Raw genomic sequence first — 21715 nt, forward strand, 5'->3', positions numbered from 1 at the left:
TGAATCAAATGATTATGTCATCAGCAAACTCTCCAGAAGCCTGATCATGAGCCTGATTATTTGATTCAGGTGTGTTGGAGGAGGAAGACATGGAAAACAACAGGAAAAGTGGCCCTGAAATCCGGATTTGTGCTTCTCATACATAGAGAGGATTAAACTAGTTTTAAACCAAACCAAAACAAGACCGTGACAGCTTTGCCACCATCTTGTGGCCTCTCTGTGGGTAATCATAAACTTTAAAGTGGAGTTCTTCAGATTTTTGCTCTTTTCCTAAAAGCCGTACTCAAGCACAAAAGAAAAATACCTGACAAATCTTTTTAGGTACAGTAATAAAGTATTTGTGACCCCAAGCCCAACAAGTTATTGCCTTGTATACCTGTTCTACACTGGTGAACATGCGTCCTTTTAAGTGTACTTCTACCCAAATTATTTTCCTTTCCTAAATGCAATTAACCTTTTTCAGACCTTGTTTTGACAGCACATCTTTAGAACAGCTGGCTACTGACCAACACATCCTGAAAATGTGACATTGGGCTCAAGCGTGTGGCCTATTCCAGCACCGCCCTGTCTCAACACAATGTGGCCTAGATCAGCCGCCGACAGGGTGAATGCGATCAAGTTGCAGCCATGGCCTGTGACAAGGCCTGGGCATCCTAATCCCACAGCACGGTCACACTTTGGGATTTGGGGGGGTGAGCGTGCGTCATGAAAATTTGCCACCAAGACACTGACTCGATGTTTGTTCTGACTGGTACGAGAACTATATGTTAAGAGTGAGTTGAAATTGTGAACTCCTTGATCACTGTACACCGCCAGTAGGCTACTAGTGACACTGCAAAATTCTACTACTGTAGTTGATGTATACAGAATGTCCTTTAAAGAAATAATGTACTCCCCTAGTCATGCGCTTCTATAATAATCTATATTAGTACTTCATACTAGAGTCAGCTGATAGGATGGTGACAAAGAGTTCCAGTACAGAGTGGTTTTCTCAGTAGGAAAACAAAATACTTCATGGGATGAAACCAAGTCATCTATATGCAATTAAAAATACTTTTTAAATTGTGACTTCAATATGATATAACTATACATTACTTTATGTTATGAAAAAAAATCATCACACAGGATTAAGTTGCTTCACTCACTCCCAAATTTGGATAATAAAGGGTTAAGTGTGCCTATTGTAAGTCATGACCAGGAACTCCATGTAAAACAAAAACAAAGATAAAACAAGAACATTGCGTACAGACAATACATGATACAAGAAAATAGCGACACATTTCTATGTTTTGTCTAGACATGTTGTAAAGCAAACCTTACTGTCAGTGAAACTCATGTTTAATCAAAAGCATGAGGAAAAATTCTCTGTGTCAAACAGCTGAACAGGACAGGTTAAAAAAAAAAAAAAAAAACATGAGGAAAAAGGACAGAACACGTTTCTATTTTTGATCAGAGACTGACAGGCAAGTGCAGATTTGGGCTGCTACATTCTATTCTATTCTATTCTATTCTATTCAGAATTTAGTTTTAAGGATTGCTTTATGTTTTGCTTTTATTACTTTTCGATGGGAAGTGGAGGAAGTGTTTCTTGCACATTTACACTTTGGAACGCGAATTCTCGAAAAAGTACAGTACAGTGCAGTACAGTATTACCTTTTGGTGAGGGAAATTACTTGGCTCCTTCTAGAGTTAGACACACCAGGATTCAAAACTGACAGTTGGAAAAGCATTTTGTGTGTGGGTGTAATTTTGTAATGCATCACAATTTGGATTTACAGCCTTAAATTCCAGGGAACAAAATCTGGATCTGAAAACCTCTATTGTTAGATGTACTTTTTTTACCATCATTATTATCATTATTATTATCATTATTGCTAACTCTCAACTATAAGCAGAGGACCAAACACACATGAAACCTAATTACTAACTCAATAAGAGAGTTGTCCATTTTCTACCCTCCTTGAAGCTAACAAAAATCCTCAAAATAGTTATCCACACCTCTTTTCTCTTTTTACACTACAGCAATTCTACCACTGGGAAAAAATTCACAAGACAAACAAAACAAAGAAAATGCAATGCCACGGGATTAAAACAAAAATCCCTCACTTGTCTCGAGAGCAAACTAGTTATCCATGTTTAGCTTCATCGGGACCAGTCTGAAGGAGTGAAATTGTTGTACGCTTTGAAGATAGACTGATGCAATGCAGCAGATCCCCCAGTATCAAACGGATATAAAAAGGTATCACAACCCGCTCAAATGCCAGTTTTGTTTTGTTTAATATACGTATATACTAGGGCTGTCAAAACTATCGCGTTAACGGGCGTTAATTAATTTTTTATATTAATCACGTTAAAATATTTGACGCAATTAACGCAGATGTCCCGCTCAGACCGATTTAAATGACAGTACATTGAAAAGCTCACTTGTTGTTATGGAGTTTTGCCGCCCTCTGCTGGCACTTGGGTGTGTCTGATTTTATAGGCTTCAGCCCCCATGAGCATTGTGTAAGTAATTATTGACATCAACAATGGTGGGCTACTAGTTTATTTTTTGATTGCAAATTTTACAAATTTTATTAAAGCGAAAACATTAAGAGGGGTTTTAATATAAAAATTCTATAACTTGTACTAACATTTTTCTTTTAAGAACTACTAGTCTTTCTATCCATGGATCGCTTTAACAGAATGTTAATAATGTTAATGCCATCTTGTTGATTTATTGTTATAATAAACAAATACAGTCCTTATGTAGCGTATGTTGAATGTATATATCCATCTTGTGTCTTATCTTTCCATTCCAACAATAATTTACAGAAAAATATGGCATATTTTGTAGATGGTTTGAATTGCGATTAATTGCGATTAATTAATTTTTAAGCTGTAATTGACTCGTTTAAAAAATTTTAATTGTTTGACAGCCCTAGTATATACACATTAGAGTATAGTGATACCACTAAATTAATGCTTTTATGAATTAGTTTTCTGGTCAATATAATAAGCAATTTTTGCTTTGTTTTGTTTTTATCAGTTTAAAAATTATATGTTGATTTTGAACCAATCCAGATTATATATAGTATGGGGCACTGTTGTGTGCTGTTATATTGTGTTACAGTAATGACAGTTTCTCTAATTGTGAATTAATAATGGAGGAGGTGTTAATTGGAGAAGTGGCCAGTTGAAATCCCAAATGTAGGGCAAGTATCAATTATTGTAAATTATACCTTACACAGAGCAAGCATTCACAGTTCAGCAAATGTCAAGTATCCCTCAAGTTTTTGACCATATGAATTATATATAATATTTCATTTTTTGCACCTCTTTTTCAAATAAATATACATGCAGTAATACAGTGGTATGAAAAAGTATCCGAACCTTTTGGAATTTCTCACATTTTTGCATAAAATCACCACCAAATGTGGTCCGATCTTTGTCAAAATCACACAGATGAAAAAACAGTGTATGCCTGAACTAAAACCACCCAAACATTTATAGGTTTCATATTTTAATGAGGATCGTATGCAAACAATGACAGAAAGGGGAAAAATAAGTAAGTGAACCATCAAATTTATTATTTTGTGGCAGCAATAATTTCAACCAGACGCTTCCTGTAGCTGCAGATCAGTCTGGCACATCGATCAGGACTAATCTTCTTCTCGACAAAACTGCTGTAGTTCAGTCAGATTCCTGGGATGTCTGGCATTATTCGCTGTCTTTTGGTCATGCCACAGCATGTCAACGGGGTTCAAGTCTGGACTTTGACTTGGCCACTCCAGAACGTGTATTTTGTTCTTCTTAAACCATTCTGAAGTTGATTTACTTCTGTGTATTGGATCATTGTTGCAGCATCCATCCTCTTTTTAGCTGTAAAGTGTGACAGACGGCCTCAGGTTTTCCTGCAAAACATCCTGATAAACTTTTGAATTTATTCTTCCATTAATGATTGAAAGTTGTCCAGGCCCTGAGGAAGCGAAGCAGCCCCAAATCATGATGCTCCCTCCACCATGCTTCAGGTGGGGATGAGGATGTTGATGTTGGTGAGCTGTTCCATTTTTCCTCCACACATAACGTTGTGTTACTCCCAAAAAATTCAACTTTGTCATTCATTCATCAGTCCACAAAATATTTTGCAAAGAGAACATTACTGCATACATGAAGCTTAAAGTGCGTATGACACCAAAAACCATGTTTATTTCATATTTCATGCTTCTGAATGAAATGGACCGTTTGGATGTGTGTGGAAGCTCGTTTTATATATTCAATTTTTGAATCCCGCGCCATGAAACTGAGTGACTTCCGGCTTCAGCGTCGGGTTTAGGATGAATGCGAATGTATCTCACAATACAGCATTGGTTTATAGGATGCAGAAGGACTGCTGATTCAGCTGATTTTGCGGATTAATTCGTTTATTTTTTGCATCACTCCAGCCAAACGGCTGAAGGCTTTTGTAGCTGCACCAGGCAGAGGCATTGGAGGCTTTTTGGGTTTCAGAAAGTTCCCGTTCACCCCGAGATCGGCCAAGACAAGTGTGCGACAACTGTGGGACCATTGGACTTACGAGGAAGTGAGTAAACATCGTGTTTTGTATTATGTTAAATACTGGGATCATGGCACACGTTTTAATACGGACCTGCCTTACATTTTGTGGCTGACAATGCTCCTTGTCCACCGAGAATGCCACTTGGCCGACGACCGGGGTCTTGCCACACACCCCCTCGCCGGGAGAGCACTGTACTCGGCTTATTGCCCTTTTCGTGTGCCCGATGTTTTTCAACCCCATCAGAAATGACAACTTTGTGTTAAAAATGGCCACGAATACAGCAATTACAAAATAAACACTACAAATTTTCTTTAAATAAAGGACTTTTTACTTACTTTGATCATAGAAGGACATGTAGAAAAGTTCTCCTCAGACACATCCTGCCATGTTAGCTGCACAACAACTGCAGCCGCTCTCATATGACCCTCTCACTGTTTACGTCTTCGCCGTGGAGTAAAGCATTATTTTACGCCATATCCGTGTTGACCATGTGGCAACTACGCGCTCCTCGGTCATCGGCCGGTTTGTCCGGCGGTCATTGTCCTGCTGCTTCCCCGCAAACAAGCCCTCTGCCCACAGCAGGGGAACGATGAGCTTTAACTTGCTCACCCCCAGGCGGGTTGCCGATCGGTGAAGACAATTGAAAACCGCGCCATTGTATGAAATGATCTAGGCTAGTTTTGTGTGATTTTTCGCTTCGAAGACTTTGAAACATCACTCGGTACGGGTTAGCATGTCGGCTAGGTGTCACTCCTCTTGGTTTGTTTCCCAGAAAGCAGACCGACATTGAAAAGATGTTGGATAAACAATCCGCAGTCGATCTTATATCGTTGAATCAACATCACTTTTGCACCCTCAATCAATGTTGTTTGAACGTTGAAATCCTTACAAAACGTAAACGTCATTTCGATTATTAATAATATTGGAACAACGCTGAATCATTGTTATGTTTTCGACCAAAATGCTCGCTCATCCATAATTCAATGACTTTTCAATCATATTTCCCGCTAATCATAAATTAAATTAATGATAAACTATTAGTCAACATTAGTTCATCAAGTATAAAACACTGTTAACCCAACCATCGCCTGACATGCCATAGAACAACATTGTTTCATTGTCACTTGACATTGAAAATTTTGACGTCAACCATACTGAAGATTTTGTTGGAAAATCAACGTTTATTCAATGTTGGTCTGCTATCTGGGTTACATTCTCCGAAGCCGGAGCAGGGAAACGACAAAAGCCCGACTAACTACGGTGGCATAAAATATCGTTCGGGAGGTGCGACAGTAAAGTTGAAGTTGACACTTTTGACCATTATGGAGTAATTTTGCTATTTCGTGCTGAATGAATGCATTTTTATTATTTCATATTCCATTAAACACAAGACTGTTATTTATCATGACCATACCATTTATTTAGCAAATTGGGGAAAAATGCTTCGATAAATAGAATATCCTGTAAAAATATTGGAGTAGAGGGACTGAAACAATGACATTTTCCGGCTCTCTTCGTCGCATTTTCCTCGTTCTGAATTAATTCTCCCTCAATGGGATGAATTCTAAATCCGATGAAACCATGACACTGCCGACGTCATCCTCCTGTTCGGGACGCTAGAGCCCTATAATGGTAGGCGTGGCTAAACGCAGAGGCGTAGCAAGGGTCCCTGGGGGCCCTAGGCAACAAGCAACATGGGGCCCTTCTGTGTCACGTGACACACATACATACTCGCGCAGTATAATGAACACAAAGGTGCGGGGGGTGTGAGTGCGCGCTGCGTGCACGTGCAATCATCTTGGCCATAAAAGTGGCGAAAACTAAGCACTTTACACTGACTTATATGGATGTACTTACATTCGTTCATGGATGCACACATTTTACTGGGGGCCGTCCTCTGCACAAAATGCGAACCTTACGCCTATTTGAGCTCCCAGAATACGCAGTGCTTATGACGTTGGACAATAACAGGACTGGTTGCTAAGGGAACGTACGCATACCCAAGGAACCTTGCTAAAAGGAGTATTAATCGTTTAGGATTATTTTAGATGCATATATGTTATATTTTTCTTATATAGTATTCAACGAAGAACACGATAGACCCATTAATAGACTTTTTTAGGAAAAATCACCATTTCTTTAAGTAGTCACATGAATAATGAGGTGGCCTGTGAAAATCAACGTAAAACAACCCGGCAAGGACTTTCCAGAGAGTACTTGGTAAGTCACACTTTAAACAATCATGTCGTTTTAATAGTTATTTGGACTTTCTTAAACATGCATAATCTACGTGACATGGTTAGTGCTGATTGGGATCGATAACAGAATCGTTAGATAATCTGCCAAATGATTCCATGGTATTGAAACAGTCCCTAAACTTGTCACTGCGTTAGTGCAGTAAAGCTGCGTGTGCTAAATCTGTTGGCCCTCTAGGGGCCCCTGCTGGCTGGGGGCCCTAGGCAATTGCCTGGTTTGCCTAATGGGACGTGACGCATCTGGCTAAACGCAATTCTAATTCAAATAATAATGCTATTTAAGACTTTTTTATTCTGTCGTATCCACTTTAATTTAGATGTCAAGAATATTTTTTTTAAAAAATCTGTGGCGAAGTGCATCAGTCCTTGTTGGTGCATTCAAAGTTCCCACGCCGCGTGGAGGACCACCCACCAGCTGCAAGAACGCGGCGCCCATTAGCTGCGCGCACCTCATTTGCATTAACGTCAGTAAAGGCTGTAGGTCAATCCTTGCGGGTGCTTTTATTGGATGTGCCGCTGTCAAGCAGCGGCGAAGAAATGGAAGGGCAAACGCCAGGCAAGGCAGGGAAAAGACAAGCCTAAAAACGAGCTCGATGTGGCGGCTTCATTCTCGCTCGTCCCCTTTAATCATCCCGCACCGAAAACTTGCCTAATAATACTGCCTTATTTTGTGAGGGGGCGGGGGAGCACTATCCAGACGGTGGTATGTTCGTCATTTTTACAATTTGACAGCTTCTAGATACATCCTCCTTTTTTCCTCCAACGCCACCGCCAGCGGAATGAGAGAACACCGAGGAGTCTGGCGACACTGCGCCCGGGTTGTGTTCATCCTAAAGCGGGTAGCGGATGCCTGAACGCCGGCTGTCCCCTCCGCGTCCTCCACTGGTCAATTCCATTCCGGAGCTGATACATGGGGAGTCGCGTTGGGTTCCACTGGGAATGCTTTGACACAAGTGTCCACATGAATGCCGTGCAGTGTGAATATTGCAGCCTGTTGAGGATGAGGAGGAGGATGATTGTCGGCTCAGGGTTGGAACAAAACGTGGTGACAACGCGTACCCGGGCCGCCCTCAGCTGAAGTGGGCCAGCAGATTCCTCACGATCAACCTTTAATTCGTATTTTTTGGATGGCGCCAGCGTGGATAATGACGACTACTAAGGCAAGATTGCAGAGCAGAAATGGATAAAACTGTTGCATGAGGCTGCACTATATGTGTGTTTGAATGTGTGTGTTTGGGGGGTGCGCGCGCGCGTGTTTGTGTGTGTGAATGTGTGCTCAGGCCTACTTGATGACTGAAGTTGAGCACAAAAAAGCAACATGAAAAATGGTGATGTGGTACGACCGACCAGAGGAGCCTTGAGGAATCTAACAAGGCCTGCTGAACTCTGACCTAACTTTTTCCCAGCCGCCATACGAGGACTCCTGCTTTGATACTAGACCACCAATTAAGTTCATGTGAACAACAAGAGGGAGGAAATCGGCTTCCTCATCTCCTGGAGGGGGCTGAGAGGAGAAAAGTGATTATTCATGCCTCTTTTTAGAGGAATTGCAAAACTGTCTGTGTTGTGGCCCAGATGACATATAACTATTTATATATTTAAAGAGAGACTGGACATTTTGTGTCACCAAAAACAAAAAGTGAGCAAATGACACTCTGGTGGCCCTCAAAGTAAAGCACTTGCACACACAAAAAGGAGAGAGAAAAGAAGGCTGAAGTGGACTGAAGCATGGGCTGTGCTTCAAGTATTCATATCTCTGATAGGGTGGTCTACCACAGTGGAAAAGAGTCTGAGGATTCCCACTCGCCCCAGCAGACGAACACCACTCAGCATCAAGGAAATCCTGTCTCGGGACTACCCCTCAAACCTCTGAGCTGCAAGGTGAGGGAACCCGCACTCGTGTTTTCTAAATGTTTGTTTGACATTGCAACAAAGGCCAAAGGTCATTTTGGTTTGACGATTGCACGCTTTATTTCAAATCGGTGAACTCGCTCTCTGTACGTCTTTAAGATGATCTAGGTCAGTGGTTCTCAAAGTGCGGGCTCATCCAGTGCGTAGTCAAACCCAGCAAAGTTTACTCAATGGATACCATTAATGGCAATAGACCAAAGGTCCTCAAATACAAATCTTGAAGGTTCACAATTATTTTTTTCATACAAGCATGGGTCCATTTAGGTCGAAGGTGGTAGTTTTCTTTTGACCAAACAAAAATACAATGTACATTCTGATTAAATAAAAATAAATTAACAAAACCTTTTTTGACAAAATAAAAATACAAAAAAAATAATTTAAAAAATGCAAGTACAATGTTTACACATGTACACTAAATAATCGACTAGATCTGTCATTAAGGCGCAAACAATAAATATTGACAGCACATTTTGTAAAAACACTGCTTGACAAAAAAGAAAACATGTGCAAGTAGTACAATATGTGTTCACTTGTGCAGAACATACTGTAAATGACAAGCTCTGTCATTAAGGTGCAAACATAAGAATTATTGGCAGTAATTAACTGTAAAACACTGCTCAAGAAGAGAAATGGCATCAGCCAGTACTTCAGTGAGTCTTGTGGTTGATAAATCTGAGAGTGTGATTTGATTTTTGTTGTCATTTCCTCCTTTTCTTTCCCTTTGAACATTGCTGTCATCACTTCAGTCATACTCTTATATTATTTCTCCATCAGAGAACGGCTTCTTATGTTTGGCCAACACCCACGACTCTCTGAGTGAGCAGTCCGTTGCAATTTGTTATAACAATAACCTTGTTTGACTCTTGATATGGATGCCTCAACCTGTTCATTTCTTGCCTTCTCAATTCTGATTTAGGAGGAAACTTCTCTTGAAAAGAGCTGTGCTCTTTAACAATAAAGGCGCTTCACATTTTCACTTTTTATCAGAGCAATTATCTTTCAGTAGATTAAGCACATAGGTTTGGTACTCGCAGTTGGTAAAATGGACGCATATTTGTCATTCCATTCCTCATTGAAACAGCGATTCTCGTTGTTCACTTTTCTTCTCTTGGTCAACTTTGAGCATGCCATTTTGTTACATTCCGGTCTTCTACTGGTGGCATGTGTGGTATTAGTGAACGTTGTGATCTCGAACGTTTCCCGCATGCAGTGAGAGTGCCGGGGTAACACGGGGAAATAAATAAATCACGTTTGCGCACAGTATGACTCACGTTCTTGAATGAAAAACAAAGTACACGACAACATGTACAAACAAATTGCAAAGTGCCGGGTGCAACTCGTGTTTAAGGTTGCTGACACTGCTGCGGTCCGTTCAGCTACCTAGTGGCATGCAGGCTCTCTCAGCCAATCAGCGCATCCATGCACACTCTCTCAGCATATTGGCGCATCCACGCAGGCTCTCTCGGCCAATCAGAGCAGAGTATTGTCATAGCAATGACCATAGAAGTCAGAACATGGAAGATATTTGACTAAAAATGAAACTAGATTTAGCGATAGAATAGTAGTGCAGAGTGTTAGGTCGGCGATTCATACAAATGATGTATGTTGAAAAAAAGGTTGTTGTTTTTTCTTGTTCGTCCGTGGGTCCGAAGAGAGGTGTGCCATGGTCCGGTTGTGGACCGCAGTCAGCTAATTGAGGACCCCGGTGGTTGACATTTACTCCATTTCAACTGGGAGGGCAGACAGTGCTCATTCACAGTCAAATCAGGTTGAATGTCTATTGCCTTCAATGGAAGTGAATTGGTTAATTTCAAACATTACCTTTTGGGGTCGATTTTAGATTTATTTATTCCAGTTTGATAAGAATCAGAAGGTTCTGTTCACTTGTGCATTGTTCATAAAACAAAACTCTTTGTTGAGTTGGAATCTGTGTCAAAGTTTTCACTCAACAGATTTGGCCTCTACTTCACCTTCCCACTGCCTCGTGTTAGACTCATTGAATTTAAGGAGGCACCGAACTTCTTCACAAAAATGTCCATATTTGACTTGAGGGCTGATGCCAGCATCAAGTGTGTTCTGAGTATGTTGCATCATCACAAATTCTAGCAGTCCCATTTGTCTATCGGACCACGAATAATTACAGTAAGAGTGGCATAATGAGATGTGCTGCTTGGACGCCTCGAAAAGAGATGTGCTTTCCCATCAACGGGATGATCAATTTCATCCTCATTTACATGTTGTGTAAGAGCTCACACATGTACGTTGGCGTGTTTGCTGCGCAGTGGGCCGAGATGAGTGAAAAAGCGGTTTTAGGGGTTTTAAGTAACATTTACAAATCAGTTTTGCCACTGCTACAGCTATATTTTGTCTTATAGTCTACACAAGATGTGCATTTAATCCTTTAAATTGAGGGGGGGGCAGAAAATGACTGTACTGAGTCTCTAACACAATGATCTTGCAAATAGTGCGCCTATGTGCCTGCATATGTACATTTTGTTTGGCAGACTCCACTCCATTTGAGGGCTTGTGTCAAGCTGAATTTTGTGACTAAATGTCACTACTGGATGCAGTGAGACGATGTCCTGACAGATGCCCCCACGTCAGGACGCCCACTGTGCCTTTGATTGAATTAGTTCCCTGATTTAGTTAGACTAATGGCGCACAAATCTCCTTCAGATGGAAATGCTTAATCCCGAATCTATAAGGTGTCATCTTTAACGTCCTCTGTAGATCATCGCAGTGGCTGGCGGAGTTCAATTGGCGTTTAATGTGGAGAAAAGCGCACTTTCTATGTTAGATGGAGGTCATGTGTTGGTGTTACTTTTGATTTGTGTATACTGCGGAGAGGAAATCAATAATAGCTATTGGTTGTGTTGAAAAATCGTGTGCATGCCACTCTTTTGAAGCCCCTTTTAACTACCAACGCACAAGTGTCATACCCACAGATTTTTTTTTAACAGCAGCACCAAATCCCAATAGGTGATGATAGGAAGTAGAGCTGAAACAATTAGTTGATTGAGCAACTTTATGCTGGACAGGAAATGAATTGGCAACCTGAGATATTTTTAATTCATGCCACATTTAAGAAATAAGTGTCAAGCATTCCTCATCCTTTTATACCCAAATATTTAAATTTTAACCTTCTTATTACCTCCAAATTTGCTAAAAAAAATTTTTTATGGTGGTGGTGGGGTCTGGGGGGGTCAATCTTAACTGGCAAATTAGATGAGATGTAGACAGCCATCAGGCCATCCAGTGTCACAACCAGTCTGAAACCAAAAAAGCACTTAATTTTGAAAATCGGGTCGCTGCATTTACAGAGAAGAAAAAAAATACTCCATCTTGACTCCTTATCTATCAAGAGATGATGCCTCCTTCTACTGTAAACTGAAAGTGCTTGATAAATGTAGCTAGCATACGATATAGGGCTGCAGCTATCGGATATTTTAGTAATCGAGTATTTTACTGAAGATTTCATAAAACAGATTTTTTTTTAAAAAAGGTAAAGAGGCATTATAAATATACATATGAAAAAAAAAGACATTTCATCTGATATTAAACCATTTTTGACAATGAATGTCTTTATTTTAGATGTACATTGTTGAAAATAGCCAACAATTGCATCTCGGATGTGATTGGGGAAAAAAATTCACTGCTTTTACTCAAAAAACTTAATATCCTATCAAATAAAATCGTATTTCTTTACCTAAAAATGTGATTTTGCTGGATAACACACATCACTTAAAAGCTAGGTGTTTTTCCCACGTATTTCCATTTGTGTCAAGCTATTTTTAGGTTCTAGTTAAAGTTTTAAGTTTAAGTTTAAATTAAGTTGCCCTGATAAGATTTAGAGTTTTTGCAGTGTTCAAAATAAATGTATGATACCTGCTGTATTGGAGCACATTAGGCACCAGTGCTACTTGGTGTTTTATCCATCAACGACTCCCACGTTAAAATTGACAGTTAGTGTTATTATGTTTTTATTTTACACCTTTATCACTCTACAGTGCTGTGTTTTACAGATTAAATAAAGCCCGTATGAAAGACATGTTAGTAAGACGGTCATAAATAATAGAAACCTAGCCTTATACAGGGCTAATGTTATGTTAGCAAGGTACAGTAACGTTAATCTAATTTTCTAGTGCGATGTTAACTTAATTTTACCATGTCCCGAGTATCGCTCCTCCGCTCTTGTGCATTCGGTGGAGCGGGGGCTAGGTGGTGGCGCCCAGCCCGGGTTTCGGGGGCGGTCGTCGGTCACGGGTTCCAACCGGGGCCGGGCGGGGGTAGTGTAATGCGAGTGCTGTCCTACAGTGAATACATGAAACCGTGTTCGCCTTGGTCTCCAGCTTGAAAAGCTCCCACACTTTTGACATTTTCTCCTTTTTTTTTTTTTTTGGTGCCTTTCCCCTCGCTTTCGTCGGCTTCTTCGTCGTTACAGTGGGGCAAATAAGTATTTAGTCAACCACCAATTGTGCAAGTTCTCCTACTTGAAAAGATTAGAGAGGCCTGTAATTGTCAACATGGGTAAACCTCAACCATGAGAGACAGAATGTGGGGAAAAAAACAGAAAATCACATTGTTTGGTTTTTAAAGAATTTATTTCCAAATTAGAGTGGAAAATAAGTATTTGGTCACCTACAAACAAGCAAGATTTCTGGCTGTCAAAGAGGTCTTCTTCTAACGAGATCTAACGAGGCTCCACTCGTTACCTGTATTAATAGCACCTGTTTTAACTCATTATCTGTATAAAAGACACCTGTCCACAATGTTAGTCAGTCACACTCCAAACTCCACTATGGCCAAGACCAAAGAGCTGTCGAAGGACACCAGAGACAAAATTGTAGACCTGCACCAGGCTGGGAAGACTGAATCTGCAATAGGTAAAACACTTGGTATAAAGAAATCAACTGTGGGAGCAATTATCAGAAAATGGGAGACATACAAGACCACTGATAATCTCCCTCGATCTGGGGCTCCATGCAAGATCTCACCCCGTGGCGTCAAAATGATAACAAGAAGGGTGAGCAAAAATCCCAGAACCACACGGTGGGACCTAGTGAATGATCTACAGAGAGCTGTGACCACAGTAACAAAGGCTACTATCAGTAACACAATGCGCCACCAGGGACTCAAGTCCTGCACTGCCGGACGTGTCCCCCTGCTGAAGAAAGTACACGTCCAGGGCCGTCTGCGGTTCGCTAGAGCAGGGGTCCCCATCTGCCGGGCCGCGGACCGGTACCGGTCCGTGGCGCATTTGCTACCGGGCCGCACAGAAATAATAATTTAATAACGACCGCATTCTGGCAGAATTAACCCTGTGCCCCTGCTGAACACACCAATATCCCTGTCTACTCTAGATATAATACTACGGGATAGATTAGAATGTCGTAATAGAAATCCATTGATTGGACTGCTAACAGTACATCTTGTTTGTGTATATAATATATCTATGTGCGCTTGTCCTCCATAATAACGTATTGCTAGGCCGCGGGCGCAGCACATTTGTTCCCGGAAATAATTAGCCCCCACATGAGCGAAGATGACTGGAAAACAGACGTCTTTGGAGATATTTTTACGGCGAAAAGGGCACCTGACGAGCCTACAACCTTGAAGACCCACGAACTGCGAAGGAGTGGATTCGTGACCCGTTTGTGAATAAACCGAGTGATTCGAGCATGTCTGTGCAACAGTAAGATCAAGTTGTAGAGAACGCAACTGACGGCGACCTTATTAAACGTACATTTGAGACAACAACTCTACCGAGGTTCTGGATTAAAGTCATTCTGGAATATCCTGACATCGCTACAAGAGCATCGAAAACCTTGCTACAATTTCCGACATCGTATCTTTGTGAAGCGGGCTTCTTAATTAATGTTTAACGACAAGGCGAAGTCGTTAATGGCGAGAGCGGTGTGAAGTTGTTGCGTGCAGCTTACATGGCAGGATGTATCTGAGGAGAACTTTTCTACAAGTCCTTCCATGATCAAACGTAAGTTAATATTCCTTTCTTTCAAGAAAGTTTGTAGTGTTTACTTTGGAATCGCTGCATTTGCGCATTTTGCAGCTATGTTTAACGTTACGCGCATGCGCAGAACTGCACCGTTGCAATTTTGATGGATTGCAAAATTTGTCAGAACACCGGTCCGTGGAAAAAAAGACCCAAATAACACCGGTCCGTGGTGCAAAAAAGGTTTGGGACCCCAGCGCTAGACAGCATTTGGATGATCCAGAAGAGGACTGGGAGAATGTGTTATGGTCAGATGAAACCAAAATAGAACTTTTTGGTAGGAAGACAGGTTCTCGTGTTTGGAGGAAAAAGAATACTGAATTGCATCCGAAGAACACCATACCCACTGTGAAGCATGGGGTTGGAAACATCATGCTTTGGGGCTGTTTTTCTGCAAAGGGACCAGGACGACTGATCTGTGTAAAGGAAAGAATGAATGTCGCCATGTATCGAGAGATTTTGAGTGAAAATCTCCTTCCATCAGCAAGGGCAGTGAAGATGAGACGTGGCTGGGTCTTTCAGCATGACAATGATCCCAAACACACAGCCAGGGCAACAAAGGAGTGGTTTCCTAAGAAGCATTCCAAGGTCCTGGAGTGGCCTAGCCAGTCTCTTCAAACCCATATAAAATCTGTGGAGGGAGTTGAAAGTCCGTGTTGCCCAACGACAGCCCCAAAACATCACTGCTCTAGAGGAGATCTGCATGGAGGAATGGGCCAAAATACCAGCAACAGTGTGTGAAAAAGCTTCTGAACAGTTACAGAAAACGTTTGGCCTCAGTTATTGCCAACAAAGGGTACATAACAAAATATTGAGAACTGTTGGTATTGACTAAATACCTATTTTTTCCACCATGATTTGCAAATAAATTCTTTCAAAACAAAACAATGTGATTTTCTTTTTTTTTTCTTTTTTCTCCACATTCTGTCTTTAATGGTTGAGGTTTACCCATGTTGACAATTACAAGCCTCTCTAATATTTTCAAGTGGGAGAACTTGCACAATTAGTGGTTGGCTAAATACAAGTAATCAGTCCAGCTCTAATACAGTAGCAGCTTTATGCAAGCACACTGTAGATACGTATTTGTACTCTTGAAACCTGTCTAACTACTGATGGTTAGTGTTAAACTATTCTTTTGTAATGGCCCCAAGAAGCAGACTGAGGGGCTGTTTACATAGTGACGATCCGAGAATACGGCATATTTCATGTTTGCATTTACATGGTTCCGTTTCCATTTGAACGATGTCGCAATTCTGTGTGAAAACGATGTAGTATTCATGCCAGGCTCTAGGGGGCATTGCAGTTTTACTAGGCGACAGCCAATGATGCACTTTCTTGACAAAAAACTTCCTCAGCTTGGAAGACATATACCCGTTTTTTTCTTTTGCTTCAAAAGGCACAAAAATGCAAACATTAAATATATTTAAATACAATATATTATAAAATGAGAGTAAATTAAAGCCGAAGTTCCGCCATGTTTGCTGTTTTGATTTTGTAGCACGGAGTGACATCGTTCCATTCGCAATCGATTCATTCCGCTTTGGAGGCCGGAATCAAAAGTTTGCGTCTTGCGTTGCAAGAAGCAACACAGTTGTTGCTTCTTGGTGTCTCGCCGTCACCATGTATACAGGTCCTGAGCCTCCTTCTACAATAAAATCCTCATCACATTTGGTTAGCTCAGCTAGCGGAAGCATCATTTTAGCATGCTATGGACATCCTTTTTATTATTTTTCAAATGGATATGATGCTGTGGGCTTTTAAGTTAAATGAATAAAAGAAACCTTTGCCTTTAAGCAAGTAAGCGTGATGCTCGTTTGCCTTTCAAAATCCGCAAATAAGCAGCAAAGGGAGAGAAAAATGTGGTTTATAGTCCAAAAAAGCACGAGTGTGTCCCATCACACTACAGGATGAAGGCTGTGCGAGCATCATAGGCAGAGTTTGACTTTTGGGGCAGGGGGGGCACATTATGTTGATGACCCAGAAATGCAGTGTCAGCAAAAAAATTAACATACAAGAATATTTATAATAATAAGTTGAAAATGGATGTCTTTTTCTTTTCCAACATTCTTTAGGGAAATTCCAAATCAGGCTGCTTAGGCTATACTTTTCGCCAAGATCGTCATCCATTGAATAAGGTACGCCCACCAGTGTCGTGCCAATGTAGTTACCCCAGTCAAAAAATCCCCTGGTCGGAGCGCTGCACTGATTTTTGTGTTTTAGTGATGTAGTTACCTGCAAGGTTTTAAAACATGGCCCACCCATATTTGTTTTTTTCTTTTTTTCTGTCGTATAACGTAACATACGTACTGAAAGTACTGAATGTAAGAAAGGCAATGTTTCACTGTTTTACTCATAGGATGACCTATAACTGTTATTACTGTAATTCAGGTCCTGTATGGAGTTTCTCCAGTTTAATAAACGTCCATGTCCAAAATATATAACTGTGGTTCTCTTCTGGCTTCAATTAATTGTTTAAGTTGACATAACTCATAACTAATGTGTGTGTGCGTGTGCGCTCCCGCGGCCAGGGCACACAATTTTTGAGGGGGGTAACTACATTGGCAAGACACCGGTGGTCGCTCAGTTGTACAATTAGCGTCTTTAGTGGGGCAAATTGAAACTCCGCTCACCATTTTTACGGTGGTCTCTAGCGTTTAATGGTCCACAATTTCAATCATTGCTTCGGTCCTCGGGTGGTTTTGGCTAAGCAAAGCAAATGACCGTCTGAGGTGCGAGTCACATGATCTGTTCGAAAAATAATTTTGACCCATTATAAAAAAAATTTTTTGGGGGTCGTTTCATTCATTTTTGTTTAATTGCCTTACAACTTTTATAGACAATATTTTACCAGAAAAGTCTTAATTTTAAAATCATATACTGTATAGGAAAGTCAATTGCAATCAATGACACTTTTCGGCCACCAGGGCCTCACCCCCCTGGCCCCCCTGAAAATCCGCTTATGGCGAGCATGTCCTCTTCCAGCTAACTCGTAACCTACAGGCAACACAGGCACCATAAGTCCATTTGCTGTGTGCGCATGCTCTCTATTCGATAACAAGTAACCTAGAGGAAAACCGGGCACCAATGAGTCCGCAATTAATTAAACAGCCCCGATGACAAAAAACAAATAAAAAATCGGGCTCCGTGGATCAATAGATGCTGGTCCATGGTAAAAAGGTACGTAGTTTCAAGACGATCGGTTCATGAATAATGAAGAAGGACTTCAAAGTTACATCCACAAGAGCAACAACAACCTGAGTGGCTACTTGACAAGCCTTCAGTCTGTAAAAATATAATAATCACACTAGGGGTGTGACAAAAAATCGAAATGGTGATATATCGTGATATTTTGTATCCCAAAAGATTATCGATATGCTCCTGCCAAGAATCGAGATATCGTTTTAAAAAGGTGTCAATATCTAGAAAAATAAAAAGGAACAAACAAGTTGCTACCAAAATCTTCCACCATAATCGTGTTTCAGTTAACACTAAGGCTGCATTGATGGTGCTCGACGCCCAATCCATTTAGACTAGGAATGTTCATTCATTCGAAACCAGAGGCTTCACAGTCATTCTGTCTGATTTTCAGGGCACTTACAGGTCAATTGCGGTTCCTTTGGGTCATTACCAGGTCACTTCCTGTTCTGTAACTCAAAATAAACAGGAAGTGACCCATAAAGTACAGCAAAATCAACAGGAAGTAACTGAAAATCAACAGGTAAATGACCTTAAATGGCCCAAAATTACCTCATTGCCTGGCATTGGCTGCCATTAATGGCCATGGACTTTCAATCCATTTGAAGTTCAAATGGATTGGACGTCTACTAGTGATAAACTAATTCCAATTCACAGCAGAAGCTTGTTTTTCTTTTTATTAGTTGTTTGTAGAATGTCCTATAATTTCCTGACCAATGTATCTATAATTGTTGTATCGTTAGATCGTTATCGTGAGCTTTGTATCGCAAATCTTATCGTATCGTGAGGTACCAAGAGGTTCCCACTCCTAAATCACACTCTAAGACGTATGCTCTCTTGTGTATCACTTTACTGCTGTACTTTTTTATTTCTTTTATTTTTATTTTTTTATATTAAATGTCTCCAAAATCATTCAGAATCAAATAATCTTGACATGAACAAAAATTTCCTTTTGGACAAAGTAAAGCGTACAAAATACTGTATCTGTTTTTAAATGAAAGGAGTAAGAGTAAAATGTCAGGAAAAATAAATACTCATGTCAAGTACAGATATCTTCAGTACATTTGTATTTTTATTTCATTCATTCCCACCACAGCAAGGAACTTTGAGAAATAGCACTCAGTTAATACTTGAGCCTCGAGAGCTGTTTTTATGGTTTTTGGTTGTATTCTAGTGAAGAGACAAGGGAGGTAATTTTGGCAATGCTAAAATAACTCCTGGTTCTAATGGTTACCTAGGATTCTGGCAGAGTACAGTACCTCTCCTGTGGAACTCGGACTGCCTGACCATAAAAACCCAATTCAGGAAATATTGTAAACTGTGAAATAATCAGTTGTCCTAGTGCAACATTTTCAATGTTGTTTTTTTCTCCTCGTCCCAATGTGCATGTGTTCCTTGGCTTGTGTCATTATGGTTGTGAGGATTGCGCGCACATTCATCCCTGTTAGGATGATAATTATCCTCTCCAACCACACGCAGCTGGTCGTAGCCACAGTGAAGTTTCGCCTCTTACAAAAACACAGTCAAACAAATGCGCGCTGTGTGTTCGGGGCACGGGCGACCGGGAGACGGCGCGCGGGCGTCCGTAGTGTGAGAAACATTCAATAGTGCTTTGGAAGTGTGACGTGAGGCTTTGTCAAGGGTACGGTGCCATCTGGGCTGCTCTGAGAATGATAAGGCTTCAAGTACAAGGTCCTGTGATAGTGGGCATTTTTCAGAGGCAAACAGACAGACGCGAGCATTGGCCAAACATGCCACCATTTGTCCGGCCTTGACTTTTCCAGCCGGGTTGCCCTATCTCCAGATTACTTAACCAAATATTATGAGTCAGATTTTTCAAAATTAAAAATCAGTACCTTATTTAACCCTGTATAGGGCACTTGTTTACCTCATTGCTTGCCACTGATGGCACAATACATCCAATCCATTTTGATTGAGAGAGGGAGTAGTGAATGATCCCTGCCAACCCTCCTACTCAAAATGGATTGAAATGTGAGGATTTGCAACCAGTTTAAGGTAAATGGACATCTTTTGTTGTCAAGGGCGTTGACATCACATGGTTACGCTGCTGGGCTTCCAGAGTATGACTCTAGCGACATAAACATGTCATCTGTTCTACCCTTTCAATTTGAACCTGTGAGGAACATTAATGGGCATGACAGCACTGTTGATGTTTTACAGAACGAGCAAAAATGAACAGGAAAGACGGGATGAGAGGAGACAAGAGTGGGGGGAAAAATGGTGTTCTGGAAAAATGTGCTACACTGGCGAAACGTGCTACAAGAGGCGAATTTGACACCCAAGTACTACCATGCACTTTCAACTTGTTTTGTTCAGATGCATACAGACAGAACATACTAAATAAGCCTTAAGAAAATACTTAAATGTAGTAATATCAAATAAGGGTGGTTTAAATATGCTACGTGACTAATGTGGTCAATAGATCAACAATTTATGCCCAGGTCTGTTTAATTATGTTGAATGTCATTTCAAAACGAACAGCTAATTTTGTTTGATTAATATTCTTAACAATATTGTTACCTCTGTAAGTTTCAAGTCATTTCAGTGACCTTTAGGTTGTTAATAAAGGTATCCACAGATAGAAAGCCTTTTAGTGCTTAAAAGATAAACGTTATTATGAGGTAAAATAATTTGATATTGAAACCGCTCTTGATGTTTTCGTTTTTATACAATTTGTAAAATTTGTTTAACTAGTAGGTCGCCATTGTTGTTGACGTTGCAGGGCGGTGACGTCACATGGTTACGCTGTCGGGCTTCCAGAGTAGGACTCTAGCAACATAAAAATGTCATCTGTTAAACTCTTTCAATTTGAACCCAATCGTAACATTAATGAGCATGACGGCACTGTCGACATTTCACAAAACGAGCAGCATAAGCAAAATGAACAGGAAGGACGGGATGAGACAAGACGAGAATAGGAAAAAAAAAGGTATTTTGCCAAAATGTGCTACACCGGCGAATTTGACACCCAAAGTAAAAGCGCTTTCAGCTTGTTTTGTTTAGATGCATACAGACAGAACATAGTAAAGATGCCTTAACAAAATACTTAAACGTAGTAATATCAAATAAGTGTGGTTTAAATATGCTACTTGACTAATGTGGTCAACAGATCAACAGTATGCTTTAAAGATACCAAAAGAAAACACAATGCTTAAAAGAATGAGAGGGAAACGCATGCAAAAAGTATTTTGAGGCAGTGAAAGTGTAATAAAAGACTCAATAAAAAAACAAATAATAAGTACTCGCCGCTTTTAACTGATGAGCGCATGTGTTGGACGTCTCGCCGCATAGAAGGAATTGCAGTAACCCGGTAGTATTGGTCGAGTGACAGTGACAATCTACGTCATCACCCCAATCGTCCTTTGCAGGTATAAAAATATAGCACCCTACGTAGGTCAAAACATGTACTAAATATTATAGATTTTTGAATCAATGGCAATATTTTATGTGTTTCTAATAACGTATTTTAGTAAAAGACAACAATTGTAGCTTATTAGAGCCTACAAGTCTTTAAGTCCAAGGTTCCCTTTAATCATTTAAAGATTTGATTCATAAAAATATATGACATATTTATTCATGACCAATTAATGTAGCCCCTACCCATGTGACACGCTGGACGGGCTCTGGGTTCAAATTTTTTAATGTAATTGGTGCGGTTTCTAAAATATAAAAAATATGGAAAAACAACTTAAATGGTTTGGTGCCTCCACTTAGTAGAATTTATAGTATATTTACCCTACTAAGAAATAATAATAACAAGGTTTCAGTCTTTCATTAACTTAAAAA

The 21715-nt window shown here is 40.4% G+C and overlaps 1 protein-coding gene across 1 annotated transcript in view; it reads left to right on the forward strand.

The window, feature by feature from the left end:
* Positions 1-7253: 7253 nt before the first annotated feature.
* pde8a (phosphodiesterase 8A) overlaps positions 7254-21715 on the forward strand; it is a 90649-nt gene continuing 76187 nt past the window's right edge. Inside the window, exon 1 of the mRNA XM_057829194.1 lies at positions 7254-8673. Coding sequence (XP_057685177.1) covers positions 8521-8673 — 153 coding nt within the window. The 5' untranslated portion in view covers positions 7254-8520. The remainder of the gene's footprint in view (positions 8674-21715) is intronic.

Source organism: Corythoichthys intestinalis, chromosome 1 (genome assembly GCF_030265065.1).
Source record: "Corythoichthys intestinalis isolate RoL2023-P3 chromosome 1, ASM3026506v1, whole genome shotgun sequence".
NCBI lineage: Eukaryota > Metazoa > Chordata > Actinopteri > Syngnathiformes > Syngnathidae > Corythoichthys > Corythoichthys intestinalis.